The sequence below is a fragment of the Bombus affinis genome, chromosome 5, assembly GCF_024516045.1.
Source record: "Bombus affinis isolate iyBomAffi1 chromosome 5, iyBomAffi1.2, whole genome shotgun sequence".
Lineage (NCBI taxonomy): Eukaryota > Metazoa > Arthropoda > Insecta > Hymenoptera > Apidae > Bombus > Bombus affinis.
The window spans coordinates 9,266,750-9,284,044 of NC_066348.1; the positions used below are offsets into that span (position 1 = coordinate 9,266,750).

General features: G+C 41.0%; 3 protein-coding genes and 1 long non-coding RNA gene across 5 annotated transcripts; 3 read left to right on the forward strand and 1 right to left on the reverse strand.

Annotated features, from left to right (window-relative positions):
- The first annotated feature begins 912 nt into the window (after positions 1-912).
- Positions 913-2,999, forward strand: LOC126916348 (actin, clone 205-like). The gene is made up of 2 exons (XM_050722063.1): positions 913-1,078; positions 1,726-2,999. The coding sequence occupies exon 2, from the start codon at positions 1,747-1,749 to the stop codon at positions 2,875-2,877; it is 1,131 nt and encodes a 376-aa protein (XP_050578020.1). The 5' UTR covers positions 913-1,078; positions 1,726-1,746; the 3' UTR covers positions 2,878-2,999.
- Positions 3,000-6,609: 3,610 nt separating this feature from the next.
- On the forward strand, positions 6,610-10,703 carry LOC126916347 (actin, clone 205-like). Its single transcript, XM_050722062.1, has 2 exons — positions 6,610-6,777; positions 9,297-10,703. Exon 2 carries the CDS (start codon positions 9,323-9,325, stop codon positions 10,451-10,453), a length of 1,131 nt encoding a protein of 376 aa, XP_050578019.1. The 5' UTR covers positions 6,610-6,777; positions 9,297-9,322; the 3' UTR covers positions 10,454-10,703.
- Positions 10,704-11,095: 392 nt separating this feature from the next.
- On the reverse strand, positions 11,096-12,488 carry LOC126916360 (uncharacterized). The gene is made up of 2 exons (XR_007710541.1): positions 12,229-12,488; positions 11,096-11,419 (listed from the first exon to the last, which is right to left on the reverse strand). It is a non-coding gene; the product is annotated as an uncharacterized LOC126916360 (long non-coding RNA).
- Positions 12,489-14,398: 1,910 nt separating this feature from the next.
- On the forward strand, positions 14,399-16,853 carry LOC126916351 (actin, muscle). 2 transcript variants are annotated; one of them, XM_050722064.1, is made up of 3 exons: positions 14,399-14,557; positions 15,511-15,661; positions 15,754-16,853. In XM_050722064.1, the coding sequence occupies exons 2-3, from the start codon at positions 15,536-15,538 to the stop codon at positions 16,756-16,758; spliced, it is 1,131 nt and encodes a 376-aa protein (XP_050578021.1). In that variant the 5' UTR covers positions 14,399-14,557; positions 15,511-15,535; the 3' UTR covers positions 16,759-16,853. The 2 variants fall into 2 exon arrangements, with proteins under 2 accessions (XP_050578021.1, XP_050578022.1); XM_050722065.1 differs by having other exon boundaries at positions 14,540-14,557; positions 15,514-15,661.
- Positions 16,854-17,295: the final 442 nt, after the last annotated feature.

Consider the following 17,295-nt stretch of genomic DNA (forward strand, 5'->3'; position numbering starts at 1 on the left):
TACGAAATTTTCTTCTACATTAGACATACATTATTTTATAAAAAAAAAGAGTTATGAAATTATAGTAAATTAAAAAAATTATCGTTGAAAAACTAATTAAATCGTCATGAAATAGTCCTTGATTATTAACTTTGGTAATTATAGATTCCGATAAAAGTGACAAAAGCCTCGTATTAATTTAATAAATCTGATCTGCAGATACAATTTTAGAGTTGATAGCTAAATTTTAAATTTTAGGAATTACGACTAATTTACATTAAATCAATCTGATAAAAGCTGAAAAGATTCAAAATAATGATTAATACTTGTCTGCGGTCCCGTTAATGCCTTGATTTGGTTACACACGCGCTCAAGTCGAGCCAGTGACCTGTTGAATTACCGGCAAACTATAAGAACGTTTCAAATCTGCATAGAACAGCCTAAGAAATACGAATAAGCTCAAACACATTACCAATGCGGAATCACCTCCTGATTTCTACCATTAACTTAGTAATAAACATGGAAATATCGATGAAACCTTACTCTTTGATAAAATCAATTAGCCATCGCGAAACGTTTGATGATGATACACAAGCAACGTTTGAGTTCCGAATAAAATATCAAATTATCCTGAACGTTGATCGATTTACATAGCCATATCACGTAGGAAGCGACGATTTGTTCGAGCAGCGTGCTAACGTTGAAAAATCGCAAATACCGATGGTTCAATGCAAAAACTAATTCTAGCCAAGATTATGCGCTACTTGGATAAGGTTGGAGAGCCGGTGGGAGGCAGCCGCATAATTCTCCCCGCTGTTCTCGAACGGCCAGGGCCGTCCAAATTCGTATTACTGTCCACCCTCTACCGAGATTCCGATGCCGAGCGCTATACTAATTTCCTGGTTCGTAGCGTGTCTGGTCCGCAGACATCGTCACACGAAGCTTTCGCGTGGGCAGACGCACTGGCCAGCCCTGGAGGCGTCCCGCGTGCCCATCTTCGGTAGCGTCGCGTACGCTGCGGATGTTATATCTGGCGTCGCGGCGCCCTCGAGCCTCAGCCGCTCCTCAGTCGCCCGTCGATTCACAACTCACCCCCACGGTTAGTAATTCTGCCAAGCCTTCACATTACATTTTTTTTTTCTTTCGTATATTGAAAAGAAGCATCGAAGAAGGTTGTGTAGTGTAGCGCTCGTCTTGGACGATCGGTGCTTTGTGGTGACACAAGTGATCAACTAGGGAATCGATTAATAGGATTTCACAATTGTCATGTGGGAATAGGTGCACGGATACATTTTATCGAGTGTGGAAGATTGTTACAAGGGTTGGACGAAGTAGACAAACTTGGATGAAAAGTGAAACTGGCATCGTCCTACGATTCAATTATTTTAAGATATCGATAAAGATTTTGAAATAGACAATAATTCTTTTGAAATACTAAAAAGATTTAAAAGTAAAAATTAATTGTTAGATTGATAGAATTGGTACATTAAAGAACGATCGATAATAGAAGCTTCTCTTATAAAACTCCTTCCTTTCGAAAAAGTGTCATATTTCTTGCAATGATTAATAAATTCGTAAGCAACAAATTCAAATTCAATTCACCTCTAGTACAAAATTTCTAACTCTTTACTCTTAGACTCGGTAATTGTTGGATGATTTATAAATGTTATGATTGAAGTTTAATTATGAAGAAAGCAATTATAGCAGCAGAATTAGTTGCATAACCGGCGATAAATTCTTTTTCAGAGACACTAAAAAAGCAGCAAAATGTGCGACGACGAAGTAGCAGCCCTTGTTGTCGACAATGGATCCGGTATGTGCAAGGCCGGTTTCGCCGGAGACGACGCTCCCCGCGCCGTATTCCCCTCGATCGTAGGTCGCCCCAGACATCAGGGTGTGATGGTCGGTATGGGTCAGAAAGACAGCTATGTCGGCGACGAAGCACAAAGCAAGAGAGGTATTCTCACCTTGAAATACCCGATCGAGCACGGCATCATCACCAACTGGGATGATATGGAGAAGATCTGGCATCACACCTTCTACAACGAATTGCGTGTTGCCCCTGAGGAACACCCAGTCCTCCTCACCGAAGCTCCCCTGAACCCAAAAGCTAACCGCGAAAAGATGACCCAGATCATGTTCGAAACCTTCAACAGCCCGGCCATGTACGTCGCCATCCAGGCCGTGCTCTCCCTGTACGCTTCCGGTCGTACCACCGGTATCGTCTTGGACTCGGGAGATGGTGTCTCGCACACCGTACCCATCTACGAAGGTTATGCCCTTCCTCACGCCATCCTCCGTCTGGACTTGGCCGGTCGCGATTTGACCGACTACCTCATGAAGATCCTCACCGAGAGAGGCTACAGCTTCACGACCACGGCTGAACGAGAAATCGTGCGCGACATCAAGGAGAAACTTTGCTATGTCGCCCTGGACTTCGAACAGGAAATGGCCACCGCTGCTGCCAGCACCTCCCTCGAGAAGAGCTACGAGTTGCCCGATGGACAGGTGATCACCATCGGTAACGAGAGGTTCCGTTGCCCAGAAGCCCTGTTCCAACCTTCCTTCCTGGGTATGGAATCCTGCGGTATCCATGAAACCGTCTACAACTCCATCATGAAGTGCGACGTCGACATCCGTAAGGATCTGTACGCCAACAACGTACTCTCTGGCGGTACCACCATGTACCCCGGTATTGCCGACCGTATGCAGAAAGAAATCACTGCTCTGGCCCCATCGACCATCAAGATCAAGATCATCGCTCCCCCCGAGAGGAAATACTCCGTATGGATCGGTGGATCCATCTTGGCCTCCCTGTCCACCTTCCAACAGATGTGGATCTCCAAACAGGAGTACGACGAGTCCGGCCCTGGCATTGTCCACCGCAAGTGCTTCTAAGCGCATTGCTGACGATTCAGCAACGTCGCACGAACGTCGAAGAAACATCGATCGACTTCGGGGAAACCGAGCATACGATCCATCGGTTTCCTTTAAGCAACTCACATGCTGCGATAAAGAAATTTTATCAAAATATCACAATATCCAGATCATCACCAGATCTCATCGAATGTTCATTATTATGGTCATCTGTGTCGCTCTGTAAGATGCGACAACCTGGCTAATCATATATATGTTGACTCTACAACTCTTTAATGGGCTGTCAAAGTCACACTCATCCGTTGTTTCATCATGACCGAGGAACCCGGCAAAGGTGTTGGTTCTCGATACAGAGCTCACTCGCGGATGGCCATTCCTCGTCTAGTATCAAAACGAGGCCCATGAACGATGCCAGATCGGCTAACCTACCTACCAAATGCATCTTTCGATTATGAAAGGGACATTCTGGACACGCAAGAAGAAAACAGGATCTTCGAGAGAATTGGACCAACTTCGAGGGAAGCTGCGCTTGTCTCACTGTTACGCGAGATCCCTGCACCTTCAACAAATTTCTTAAATCCTACTTCTACCTAGCCTGCTAATTGAAGCGAACTCACCATCGATATATACTTCTATTTTAATTTATTTTGTAAATATTATACATTATATTGCTATATTGTTATACGATATATCAAAAAGTCAAATTAAATATACATTCTCTCATATCATTAGTCATATCCTTCAACTTCGATGCGTTAATTATGCTTTGTTACATCTGGCGTATTTGCTTTCCTTAATACGTACCTAAAATGTACGGTGTCCTTGCTCGAGAGCAGAAACCCTTTTGGGAAATGTTCACGTTCGATCTCCTTAAGAATGTTGTTCCGTCTCTCGTAAGTCTGCGATTCTTGTCGACTTTGTCGGTGAAACACCTGTAACGTAAATTGTTACATAAAAATATATACACTTACTCAAAAAGCTCGACCTTAATAGGATTAACTAGACATTGACTTTTCCCTAGATTTCGATATCCTTTCGCGTTCACTCCGAGTAAAGTATCGCATATCGGCGTTGCTGAATTTAAATTATTCAGAACTAAGTTTAGAGGATAAACGATCAAATACGGAAATACATCTCAAACACAAACAACAAACACAACTCTCGTTTAATTATAATTCCACATGTCTATTATCCGTTCGCCAAATATTTACATACGAATTTTTATTCGCCACATATTATCAGCATCCGATGCTGCACGTGTCGTATGTGTATCTGTTATACATGTGTTTCATCGTATATGTATCTGATATGCAGGAATTTATGTAGAAAAGAATTGCTCTTTTCTTCGCGATGCTCAAGTCCGAATATGTCTGCGAGAACAGGGTAAAGTCGGCGTTCGAGTGGTTTTAAAATAACTATTGTTGTGACGTGGACTTAACGAATGACCTTGGCCTAAAATGACTAATCTACTCCTGCACGGTCCCCTTTACTATATATTTTTCTAAATCCACGGAAATATTCATTAGAAAAATTCAAACTTTCTTTTTTTGTTCAGCCGTTTGGTAATCGTGCAACGTGCCAGGAGTTTGATCATTTTCGTAATTTTGCCCGCTTCGTTCACCGAAAGCCTTTTCCGTCGATAAGCGAATACGATGGCCGATAAAAGAGCTACGGATCCTGCGATTTATTTTCGTCCCGGTGCGTAATCTCGAAATATTCCTCCTACTGTGATATCTGGGGGAAAGAGGAGAGCACGTATCGCGCAGGGATCAAGCTCGATCCGTTGTCAGCCTACGAGTAAAACTAAATTTGATCGTATTGAAGAAACGATCTGCTCAACACATTTGTAGCTGATAATTTTACGAGAATCCCAAAGCAGAAAATGGTAATTAAGCTCACTGGTTGCTACAATTAATTTCTTAAATAATTTCTATGATTACGACAAGAATCGAAGAACTTGGCTTTGCACAAATGAGAAATTCTTCCTTTCTTAGTAATTAACAATTGGCCATATTTCAACTATGATAATATTATGTCAGTGGCGGCTAATGTGTTAATCCATCGAGACATCTATATTTTCTATAGTAATCCGTTGTTTGTATTTTATGTAATTTTAGCACTGAACAATTCCGTACTAAAATCGGAAAATAATTTAAATTTCACGACCCATCATGTACTTTTCATGAAAAGATCGATTAGAATTATATAGTAAATATTAGGTTTAGCTCAGAGAAAATGTTTGTGGAAATGTATTAATAATTTATATAAATGAATATGGATTAAAGTCTGTATGTGCTGACAAAACATAATCTTACAAGAGTTTGTTAAATATGAGACTTTTGATAACTATGATAACGTTTGGAGTTAGACAAATTTTAAAGGTAAAAGTAAATGATAAGCATGGAAGATAACTTTTCAATTTACAATTTAAAGTAAAATTCACGAAAGATGATGACACGAAGTACAAACAAAATTCACAACAGCACACTCGGTCTTTGTGGTATTGAAAATTCATAGCATTCGTCGTGTCCTATATTTCTAGGCGGCGATCGTATTTTGCGATGAATTTCACTCCAAATCAAGTGGAAAAGCTGTCTTTTTCTTACAGAGAAATGACATAAAATTTCTAGTATTTGTTCATACCCACAGAAATAAACAAAAATTTGAAAATATGCTTCGGTTACGTGTCTCATTTACGTAACAGAAACTACGATTGCCTCTTACTTTTCCATGGAAAAGTATCGTTTAACGAGTCGAGACAATTTCCAGACATTGAAACATTAACAGTTAACAGCCAATTTGCATCTTTCTGAAGTACGATATTAAGTCCAGCATAAGTACTTCGAGAATTTACGCGGAACTCTATTTGTACATGAGATAAATCAGTGCTCCCGCTTTCTATATACATCATACTCCGTGCAAGCAAAGCGTAGCCAGCTCTTACATTACATGGCACTTTAAGCAAAACGATAGAAGCACGAAAGCCGACTTCCGTAATAAAACAAGATGAAAACCTAACTGGTGACTTGGAGAACTAGTAGCGTACACCTTAGCCCCTAAGTTTAACTTAGCTTTCATGGAACATGTTGAAACAAAACAGGCTACTAAACACAAGCTCGGCCACAAATTCTCTGATAATCCGTTCGATAAAATTCTCTGTTTGTTTCAGTTAATTCTTAGAATAAACTATACGCGATCTTAAGATCAGCGGTTCACCGTTTCTTCCTAAAATGGGAGACGAAACGATGCTTGACGAAGCTGCCTTAGAAAAATTATTCTTCAAATACGAAGAAAAGACGCGAAAGAGACGGAACGGTATCTATGAAAACTTCTTTCGAAACTATTTCAGGAAAATTATTCTATAGGTTCGAAGAAAAGCAACGGAAGAGGAAACGATATTTACGGAAACTCTCCTTTAGACATTTTTTTCGAAGAAATCGTATTTCAAATACGAAAGTAAAGAAGAAAACAGTAGGAGAAACGGCATGTGTGGAAATTCTTCTCGAAACTGTTTCGAAAAAATTATTTAGATAAGAGAAAAGATATTTAGAAAAGAAACGAGAAAGAAGAAACGGTATCGATGGAAACTTGGAAGTGTTTCGGGAAAGATATCCTTCGGATACGAAGAAGGGCCAAGAGAAGAAACGAAGCGTTATAGAGTAGAACAGGAACGAAAGATGGTAGAAGCATAGGAAGTGACGATAGTGTGAATTTTCAAAGCGGCGTATTTTCCTCGGTCCGCTTAGGGCCTGGGGCCGCCTAGTTCGGCGAGCGTCGCGACGCCACGCGAGGCAAGCCTTTTTCGTGCCTGTCGGGCAAGAAGCATCCCACGAGAATGCGGGGGCGTTCTGACGAGAGCATATATTCGACGTCGGGACGCTCCCAAGGCACAGACGCCACTCCAACTCTGTCCCGTGCACGGTACGTAGAAACTGTTCTCTGGAAACGATATTTCATTTATCACGGACGCTATCGGCTACCACCAAGAACCCTCGACACCATAGAAGATACCGGAAGCCGATCCATTCCTGCGATTGATTTTGTTATATCGATCGGGTCGTAGGATTTTTCAACCGATCCTTTGGATAGAAGAGAGCCATAGTTGGAGGCATAGCGGTACGCTGTTAGACTTTTAAGGGAGTGGTCGAGTTTCCTTCCGGTATCTCGCATCTGAAATAGCATCGAGGGTTAATTGCGTGTGTTCTGAGAACCAGAAGTAATTTTGTAGCATTTTGTAATAGAAATCACTTAACTGATTAATTTTTCTTTGCAGAAGACGACCTATTATTTACGAGTTACATTTGTACGGTAGCTTAATTTTAAAAGAGTTCCTTCAGCTGCATCGTGTATATGTTAAATCGTATTTTGATACTTGTTTCCAGCTTATTAATGCGATGTAGAATCTTCGCTTTTATTGAAAACTTTGGATAGCAATAATTGGGTTTAGATTTTCTTTCCGTCAAACGTTGAAGCAATTGTTTTATTCGATCTTTTGATATCTACCTTTGTTTTAAACGCAACAAGTAATACGATCTCTTTAGGAAAATTCATTCTTGTAATCGAAAGTATCCAACACTATATATCTGTTTTTTTGGCTAATATTTTATATATTTTTATCGTAATATTTGAAATACTAAATCAGGTTAGTGTTTGAATTTCATATCTATTTGTAAATTACGCATCAACGAAGAGTGCTATGTATGTAGTAGACTAGATCTTGGGGATATTTATTTTCTAAAAGAATTTTTATTTCTCATCGCCGATTTGAATCAATCATACGGAATCATTGAAACTTTTTATTCGTTCAATACGTTTTGTGTACACGATTTCGCTGGCCTTATTAAGTTACCGAGAATAGTTAGAAATACTATTTTTAGAGCAGAACAAATTTTCTCGCTTATCGTTCGAATTTTTTAAAAAAGAAAGATATATATGAAATTAGATATTACCACGCTATCGTTTAATTTTGACATACGAGAACCTTTAAATTAGTCCAAGTCGTCTTTGCATTATTTGATAACATTTATCTTAGTAAATTTGAAATCATTAAACAGCAAGTTCTACAAATTACATCTGTTCTCTGCACTTACAAAATATCTACTTTAAAACCATCGCAGCTTGCTAACACCTATCCAACGGTAAAATCATAAATTACTACCCCATTTATGGTAACGCAAAATCCAATTAACGATATAAAAAGATATCGAAACCTAAAAACTCAAGCTAACTACTTTCTGCTTGCAAAATTACATATAACTGTATACTTGAAAGAATACTCGCTCTGATTACAAAAGACAGCTGTCATCGACGAATTTCCAATCGTTTTTAAAATTTCCTCGCTGATGTATCATCATTTTACGCGCGAATTTCTTCTCTCGATATCGAAATTCTTCTAACCAGCTAATCACGAGTGCCAAAAATACTTGCACGGGGCGAATGGCCGACTCTATCGTCATGTTTAGGCATATTGGAGGTCTTTGCCCGTGTGCGAAGTTGGTCCTTTTGCGAGCAGAGCATAATTTTGGCACGCGCGAGCCACGTCGTTATGCTGTATCTTTCGTGGTCCGAGCGGAGCCGCGGCGAGCAGAGACGATGTTACCCACCATAATCGTCGCTTGCACTTATTAGGGATCGTCCGTCGGTCGTACGTCTAAAGTTAGCGTTGCGGCGCCCCGAAATAGTGCCGCGACGCCGGGGCCGCTTGCCTATCGTTTTATAGGCAACTGGGTCAATTCTGGCGAGCGTCAACGCTTTCCGCGAAAACTTCATCGCGCTACACGATGCCTATACCGTTTCACTAGCTTCCTACACTTTTGCGTACACATAACTTCTAACTGAACGATATTTATCGAGCGAACGATTGTTTTTTCTTTCGTTGGAGAATTATTTTGAATTCTTCTTTTTGTTTTCATTTTGTTTCGTGAGAATACTTTTGCTACTTAAAAACTGACTCTTAGATTTTCCGTTTAGTAAATTAAATATAACGTAAAGTAGGATTTCGCAAGTTATAAAAGTTCTGTATTGTTGAGTTAAAATAGAAGAATCATTTCGTACAAGAATTCTTTCTCTCGAAACTATTGAGTTGCTGAAAATGATAATAGAATTTCACTCCTAGCTCTTTCAACTACACGTACTTTTCTTACGATTTTCCTCACATTTTTTTCCTGATATAAACACAATTGTTTTCCATCAAAGATACATACGAACGAATTTTACAACCCATCAAGTATTAGTGCCATACGTTACAAATCTCCGACAGGTTTTCGCAATAAATCAGTGTAAGGTCTACGGAAATAGATATACTCGCTACGATAATATTGGAAACAGATAGGTATTTGATAAAATCAAATATTTGATGACACTAGACATCAATGTTATCAAACGGTCATATAAAGAAAGTGATGATGTGAAATTAAGAACAACTGTGATTTCTGTTACAGACACTTAAAATCGAAGAAAAGGCAAAATGTGCGACGACGAAGTAGCAGCCCTTGTTGTCGACAATGGATCCGGTATGTGCAAGGCCGGTTTCGCCGGAGACGACGCTCCCCGTGCCGTATTCCCCTCGATCGTAGGTCGCCCCAGACATCAGGGTGTGATGGTCGGTATGGGTCAGAAAGACAGCTATGTCGGCGACGAGGCTCAGAGCAAGAGAGGTATTCTCACCTTGAAATACCCGATCGAGCACGGCATCATCACCAACTGGGATGATATGGAGAAGATCTGGCATCACACCTTCTACAACGAATTGCGTGTTGCCCCTGAGGAACACCCAGTCCTCCTCACCGAAGCTCCCTTGAACCCAAAAGCTAACCGCGAAAAGATGACCCAGATCATGTTCGAAACCTTCAACAGCCCGGCCATGTACGTCGCCATCCAGGCCGTGCTCTCCCTGTACGCTTCCGGTCGTACCACCGGTATCGTCTTGGACTCGGGAGATGGTGTCTCGCACACCGTACCCATCTACGAAGGTTATGCCCTTCCTCACGCCATCCTCCGTCTGGACTTGGCCGGTCGCGATTTGACCGACTACCTCATGAAGATCCTCACCGAGAGAGGCTACAGCTTCACGACCACGGCTGAACGAGAAATCGTGCGCGACATCAAGGAGAAACTTTGCTATGTCGCCCTGGACTTCGAACAGGAAATGGCCACCGCTGCTGCCAGCACCTCCCTCGAGAAGAGCTACGAGTTGCCCGATGGACAGGTGATCACCATCGGTAACGAGAGGTTCCGTTGCCCAGAAGCCCTGTTCCAACCTTCCTTCCTGGGTATGGAATCCTGCGGTATCCATGAAACCGTCTACAACTCCATCATGAAGTGCGACGTCGACATCCGTAAGGATCTGTACGCCAACAACGTACTCTCTGGCGGTACCACCATGTACCCCGGTATTGCCGACCGTATGCAGAAAGAAATCACTGCCCTGGCCCCATCGACCATCAAGATCAAGATCATCGCTCCCCCCGAGAGGAAATACTCCGTATGGATCGGTGGATCCATCCTGGCCTCCCTGTCCACCTTCCAACAGATGTGGATCTCCAAACAGGAGTACGACGAGTCCGGCCCTGGCATCGTTCACCGCAAGTGCTTCTAAGCAGTTATGCTCGATTCAAATTATTATTACTATCGATATTGTTATTGCTACACCTTTTCCCCAAACACACCGTTCACTGCCGTACCGCTTCGTCTAGCTGCGACTCCGTTAGTTCAATTCTATCGGCACTGTTTCTACGTGGCGGTGAGATTTTTTCCGACGAACATGGTCTGAACATACACGTCATCTTTTGTATATAAGTTTACATCTACGGAATAAATCAGTCTTATATTCTTACAACTAATCAAAACGTAGCTTTTCATTTTACGATTCCCTGAATATCAATTGCTATTTAATAATCGATTTATTTTCAATTCTATTATATCTTTCGTACAATATTCTTCAATCATGAAGTATCTATTCTTCTGATCGAATCGAAAAATATTTCATTTTTGTTGACCAAAACATTATTTCACACTACATTACGATTAAATATGTTACAATGAGATACAAACCGGATAATTTCTCATTAGAATCGTGCATTTGCAATTTGGGAGGGGGGAGGGGGACACTGCAAATATTAGGATCAAATTGAAAGAAAGGGACTAGCCATCAATTACTATACGTTCGTATTGATAGGCTGTACTAGATAAAAGTTTTGCATACATCAATAAAAACAGGGTAAAATATCGGCTTAACAAATTTAAAATTTCTAGAAAAAATATATTTATTCAAATCTCAGCACTCGTATTCAACATAAATAACATTTTGGAAAGGATAGTAATATACGTATCGTCATCTACCATGCATGGATTGAATTACACGAAGGAGTAACTCATTGCTTCTATCAAAATTACCGGGGTATCCAAACGGACTTCTTTACGTTATCGTAAGCTTCGTCGCCAATTTGTTAAGGATAGACGCGCGCTCATCCAGGAACACGCTCCCCTTTAATGCTGGCTTTCTCCTGTAGCGTAGTCCATAGATTGAGTGCTTGTCCTGTTTGTGTCTTTCGCATCGCAGTATCTGCAAATTTGTATTCATCACGCTAATCAATTGCTCAAATTTGATATTGTGATATTTATACAAAAGGTAGTCCGAATATCCTTATACGTAGAATTATTTTGCCGTCTTCTTACTTCCTTAAAATTGTTGAATTACACACTAAGTACACATGCATGAAAAGAAGAATTTGGTTCTTCAAAATTCCTCCATTCTTCTATAAAGATTCCTCTTTCTTGCAATTGCAATTCTTGCAATTCTACGTGCAACTCGAATTCTTTACAACTCTATAATATACTCGACGGTTACGATAAAAGATATCAACACTTAAATAACAATTATTATCATTGATATCTTTCCTTAACCGATAATTACATCACTGACAACGTACATTGATAAAGTACTTTAACGTACTTAATTCTCCGCGAAAGTTATACTTTGATCAAAGGCCTGGTAGCAAAAACGACTCTTGTTTGTGTTTGTCTTTTCTCAGGAAATTCAAACAACACCCCATAGCGTCTTTCGTACATTACAATTTTTCTTAACGAAATATACATCGTATCGCATTATAACTACGAGCGTGCCTCTAAGTATATCGAACTAAATCCAACAGCTATATCTAATTCAATTATAAAATTTTGGCACAACTGTTCGATTTTCATTCGACGATAGATCCGGACATAGATCATTTTTCGTAATACCGATTCCGCTAAGTCGTGAATTTTCTGAAACGCGTTACTATCTAAATAGCAAAAAGGCTTGGCAAGGGTCGTCTTTGTCATGAGCACCCTCAATTTCTACCGATATTCTTATATAAATGAAAATCTCATCACCTTCGAACATTCCACCGAACATCGTCATCTTCTTGCACGGTCACGAAACTTGGAAACTGTTGGTCGATCGATCGAATCACCGTCTGTATGCTTACAAGGGGATTCCGTGTGGAAGTTCATTTGCGACAAAGACGTGCCGTTTCGGGGTTGAAACACGGCAATGCGAATCTGCGAATCGGTCGTACGGTTCGACGGTGGCTCTTGCAAAAAGGTGGAGGGGATCGGTGGTGGCTCGAGCTACGTGGTCGCCCCGTGCACTCCCAATTATAGAAAGCAGCCTAATCGTCCAATAATTCGATTCTATATGCATTTCATTGACCGTAAATGGCTGATTGAGCCATTTACACCCGGCGTTGCACGCAACCATAATATACGGATCGTTTAGCATCGAAAATGGCGTCGCGTCCCAACTGTAATTCGGATTATTATTGTTGGCACGCTGCGGCCATATGAAGTCATATATTATTCGTTTACGAGTATGAATGACAGCCGCGAAATAATGCGTTTGTTAGCGTGGACATTTTAGAGATCAGCGGCCTTAAAAATTTCATATTTCAAGAGAGAAGTTTCGGATAACGAGAGTTCGAAATTATGAAATCGAACGTCAATCGATGAAATTAGAAGGATAATCGGTTGGGCTAATATATTCGTTTCAGAGGGATAATATCTAAATTTCTATTATGCTATTTCTATGGGTGTAGTTTTTATGCTTTTCGTTGTTTTAGTATTTTACTTTTCGTAGATCTTAAGCAGATAAATCTTTTTATTCCTTTCAATCAGATATTTTTTTATTGTTTTATCGTTGTACTGTAAATTCCGCGTGGAAATTTTTTACAAATTTTTTAAATTTGTTACGGATAAAGTAGTTTCGAGATATTGTCGATTCAGTTAGAGGAGAACGCACGAAAAATATTTCGCAAAGGCACGCAAAATTCAACTTAATTTCAGCTACACGTATCTAGTGATTAAATTTTAGCTATAACGTATTTATTGAAAGATTTCTTTTGTTGAAAGATCATCTCGTATTTAAGAAATTTATTCCAGGTTTCTCTTTGGTTTATCCCTTCTTGTTAACCGGATGCGTATCTTCCTAACTTGAATTCGAAAATAACGCAATCCTAAACGAAACATTTATTAATTGATAAACACTCATTTACTACGTATCGTAAACATCGAAATCCACTTTGTTGAATCTCCCTTTCACGAAGCACATTTCGTCCGAACCTCATAAACTTTCATGTCTATTAAAAGCTACCGACACACCGATCTAAACTTTTCATTCAAAAACACTGCAATCTCAAGATCCCATAAGCTTCACCAAGCTCTATATTTATAGACTATTACTACTGCTAACACCCACATAAATTTTTCTTTTGCTTTTAATTAATTAAATTCAACTTACACGTAAATCCTAATTTTCCGGTTAAATACAGAAGCAAGTATTTATACACGTAATCGCATTACCAGATACAAATACACCGCGGATATTCACGTAAATTCATATTTATGACAATTAAAGAAATAGAATCTAAACAAAGCAGCCGCCAAATATCATAAACTTGGGACATTTTATACATTTTCGCACCTTTGATCCTCCCATAAATGCACCAACGTTATAGCTATAGTCATTCGGAGATCGCCTCTTCCTTTCTTCGACGATAGAAATCAAATGTTCTATCTACATTTAAGTTGAAAGGAAATTGAACTTCATCGTTTACTTTAAATCATCTCCGTTGTTCTTCGATCGAATAAAAATATTTTGTCATTTTCTTACAGCCTTTGTTTATAACGTAACTTTATTTAAAAGGTAAAAAATACCAGATACCTCGAATATTTCAACGTATTTTGAAAAATGAAGAAACATTAGATACAGGACACGTTAGGTAAGAAGAACAAGCTGTACATATGCTCTGTGTCCACCTTCCTGTTAATGAATATGATGACACATAAATTGGAGGATGAATCAGATTGGACGCCGGTGCCCTTCGACCCTCGGCCGATTAGCGCCTAACGGAAGACGGCCCTGGCGCGTGACGAGTCCTTATTTGGATTGGGGGGCCGTCGGCCGCCGCCTCGTCGCGACGCACGGCGTCTCTCCTTCTCGGCGTCACGGTTAGGGCGGCTAAGGACTAGGCGGTGGCGGCGGGCCGAGACGAGTGTTAATGCACGATAGATTTCCATCTAAGGGGCGGATCGCTATTTTCGGCTGCGAACCGATATGGATAAAGGGACCCCACAGAGCCGGCACTGTGCCACTCGCCGCTCTCGGTCTCTTGCACGACGTACGCCCTAAGCGACCATTGCCGATCTCTCGACTCATTAGCGAACGGTAAATCGAACGAGTGTTCCGTTAGTTTGCATCCGCTAAAACAGCGTGCTGGTGTGTAACCGGTGAGCTTTCTTCTTGATCGTTGGATCGAGACGAGGGTTGCACGCATGATAATCGCGGACGACCGGCTCGGTCCTCGTGCCTCGGAGAACAGGAAACAGTGTGTAGAAACGAGGTTTTTGCAAGGTGTAATTCGCGTCGTTTCAGTGACTTCGCACCGGAAATCAGTATCGACCTTGCCGAGAGAGTGTACGAGGACCGAACGCAGTCGATCGTTGCAGGATCCTTGCATGTCATCGAATCCTCATTGTGAAGTGATGTTCCGCAAATGTGATACCAATGCCTGTGTTCTTTTTAGTATACGTTGCTACTGTTGGCTTTTATAGGCGATTCTTTGTTCGATTGGTTTGCAATTAGACGCTCTTCTTTTAAAACAATGAGTAGCAAACGTTTAACGATGATAATTATTCGATCGTATAATTATGGTAGTATTTTAATAATCAACGATTAGATAACTGCAATATGTAGACTAATTCTTATGACAAATATTTAGTTTAAATTAACAGTTCCTTTTTAGTATCTCCTGTTAAAATTGTTAACGATATTTATCTTGATATTTATTCTGCTTGTAAGTAGTATCTAATGAAATTCTCGATATTTTATTAATTATACCAAATATTCTTTTTTGCAATTCAAATTCTAGTGATTGAAACGTACTTTCTCTACCTATTTCTAATACTGCGCATTTGCTCCATAAAAATCGTATGATTTTTGTCCTTTCACTGATTCAACCCCCTGATTCTCAAACCTCTTATCAAGATGCCTGTGAAGAAGTAAAAGTTGCATTAAAATATTAATATCTAACTATTAACCACCTAATAAAAGAAAAAATATGATCGAACACAAACGCACAAAATTCAGGTTCATATGCATTTCAAATTTCATTTCTACAGTAGGTAACACTAATAATCAAACAAGATGTGTGATGATGATGTTGCGGCACTAGTCGTGGACAATGGGTCCGGTATGTGCAAGGCGGGATTCGCTGGAGATGACGCACCGCGTGCTGTCTTCCCCAGCATTGTTGGCCGCCCACGTCATCAGGTATGGTAATTTTGAAAATCATCATGAAATTCCAATATGTACGCCATCTTTTTAGTACCATGTCTCGCTAATACTGTTAATAACCATTGCAGGGTGTGATGGTCGGTATGGGTCAGAAAGACAGCTACGTAGGAGACGAGGCCCAAAGTAAAAGAGGTATACTTACCTTAAAGTATCCTATAGAACACGGTATCATTACCAATTGGGATGATATGGAGAAGATTTGGCACCACACCTTCTACAACGAATTGCGAGTTGCTCCTGAGGAACATCCAGTCCTTCTCACCGAGGCCCCTCTGAATCCGAAAGCTAACCGTGAAAAGATGACCCAGATCATGTTCGAAACCTTCAACAGCCCGGCCATGTACGTCGCCATCCAGGCCGTGCTCTCCCTGTACGCTTCCGGTCGTACCACCGGTATCGTCTTGGACTCGGGAGATGGTGTCTCGCACACCGTACCCATCTACGAAGGTTATGCCCTTCCTCACGCCATCCTCCGACTGGACTTAGCCGGTCGCGATTTGACCGACTACCTCATGAAGATCCTTACCGAGAGAGGTTACAGCTTCACGACCACGGCTGAGCGAGAAATCGTGCGCGACATCAAGGAGAAACTTTGCTATGTCGCCCTGGACTTCGAACAGGAAATGGCCACCGCTGCTGCCAGCACCTCCCTCGAGAAGAGCTACGAGTTGCCCGATGGACAGGTGATCACCATCGGTAACGAGAGGTTCCGTTGCCCAGAAGCCCTGTTCCAACCTTCCTTCCTGGGTATGGAATCCTGCGGTATCCATGAAACCGTCTATAACTCCATCATGAAGTGCGACGTCGACATCCGTAAGGATCTGTACGCCAACACCGTACTCTCTGGTGGTACCACCATGTACCCCGGTATTGCCGATCGTATGCAGAAAGAAATCACTGCCCTGGCTCCATCGACCATCAAGATCAAGATCATCGCTCCCCCCGAGAGGAAGTACTCCGTATGGATCGGTGGATCCATCTTGGCCTCACTGTCCACCTTCCAACAGATGTGGATCTCCAAGCAGGAATACGACGAGTCCGGACCTGGCATCGTGCACCGCAAGTGCTTCTAAGGTGGTGCACCGATCACAGGGGTTCATGATTTTCACCTGCTTTCTTTTCTTTTTTTTCTATTCGTGCTCGAGCTGTGACCCTTTCACATATGGATTCACCGATGCCAAGAGGAAGAAAGAGAGAAGAAGGTAGAATGGGGGAAAACGAGATTTGGGAAAGGAAAATTACTGAAGTGCCTTTATTCTACACATTTATCAGACTGTACTTTACTTTTTAGTTTGTACAACATGACTGTTTGTTATTTTAACGTTAATTAATTTATTGATAATAATCTCCTCGGCCATTGCAACAAGCCCTTCTCGGCCTTGTCAATATGTATACGCTGACTTACATGTATCGTACAGACACGCACACATACACATACAGATACAAAGGCTTTCTTGAAATCGTAAGCGCACGTAATTTGGCATTTGCGATACGCACGGGGTGGTAATCGACGAGAGTGAAGTATATGATATGGGAAACCATGACCAGGCGCATCAACGTCGGCTCATATTGCTGCCTGGCGTATTGTTCTTATTATATCATATAATTGA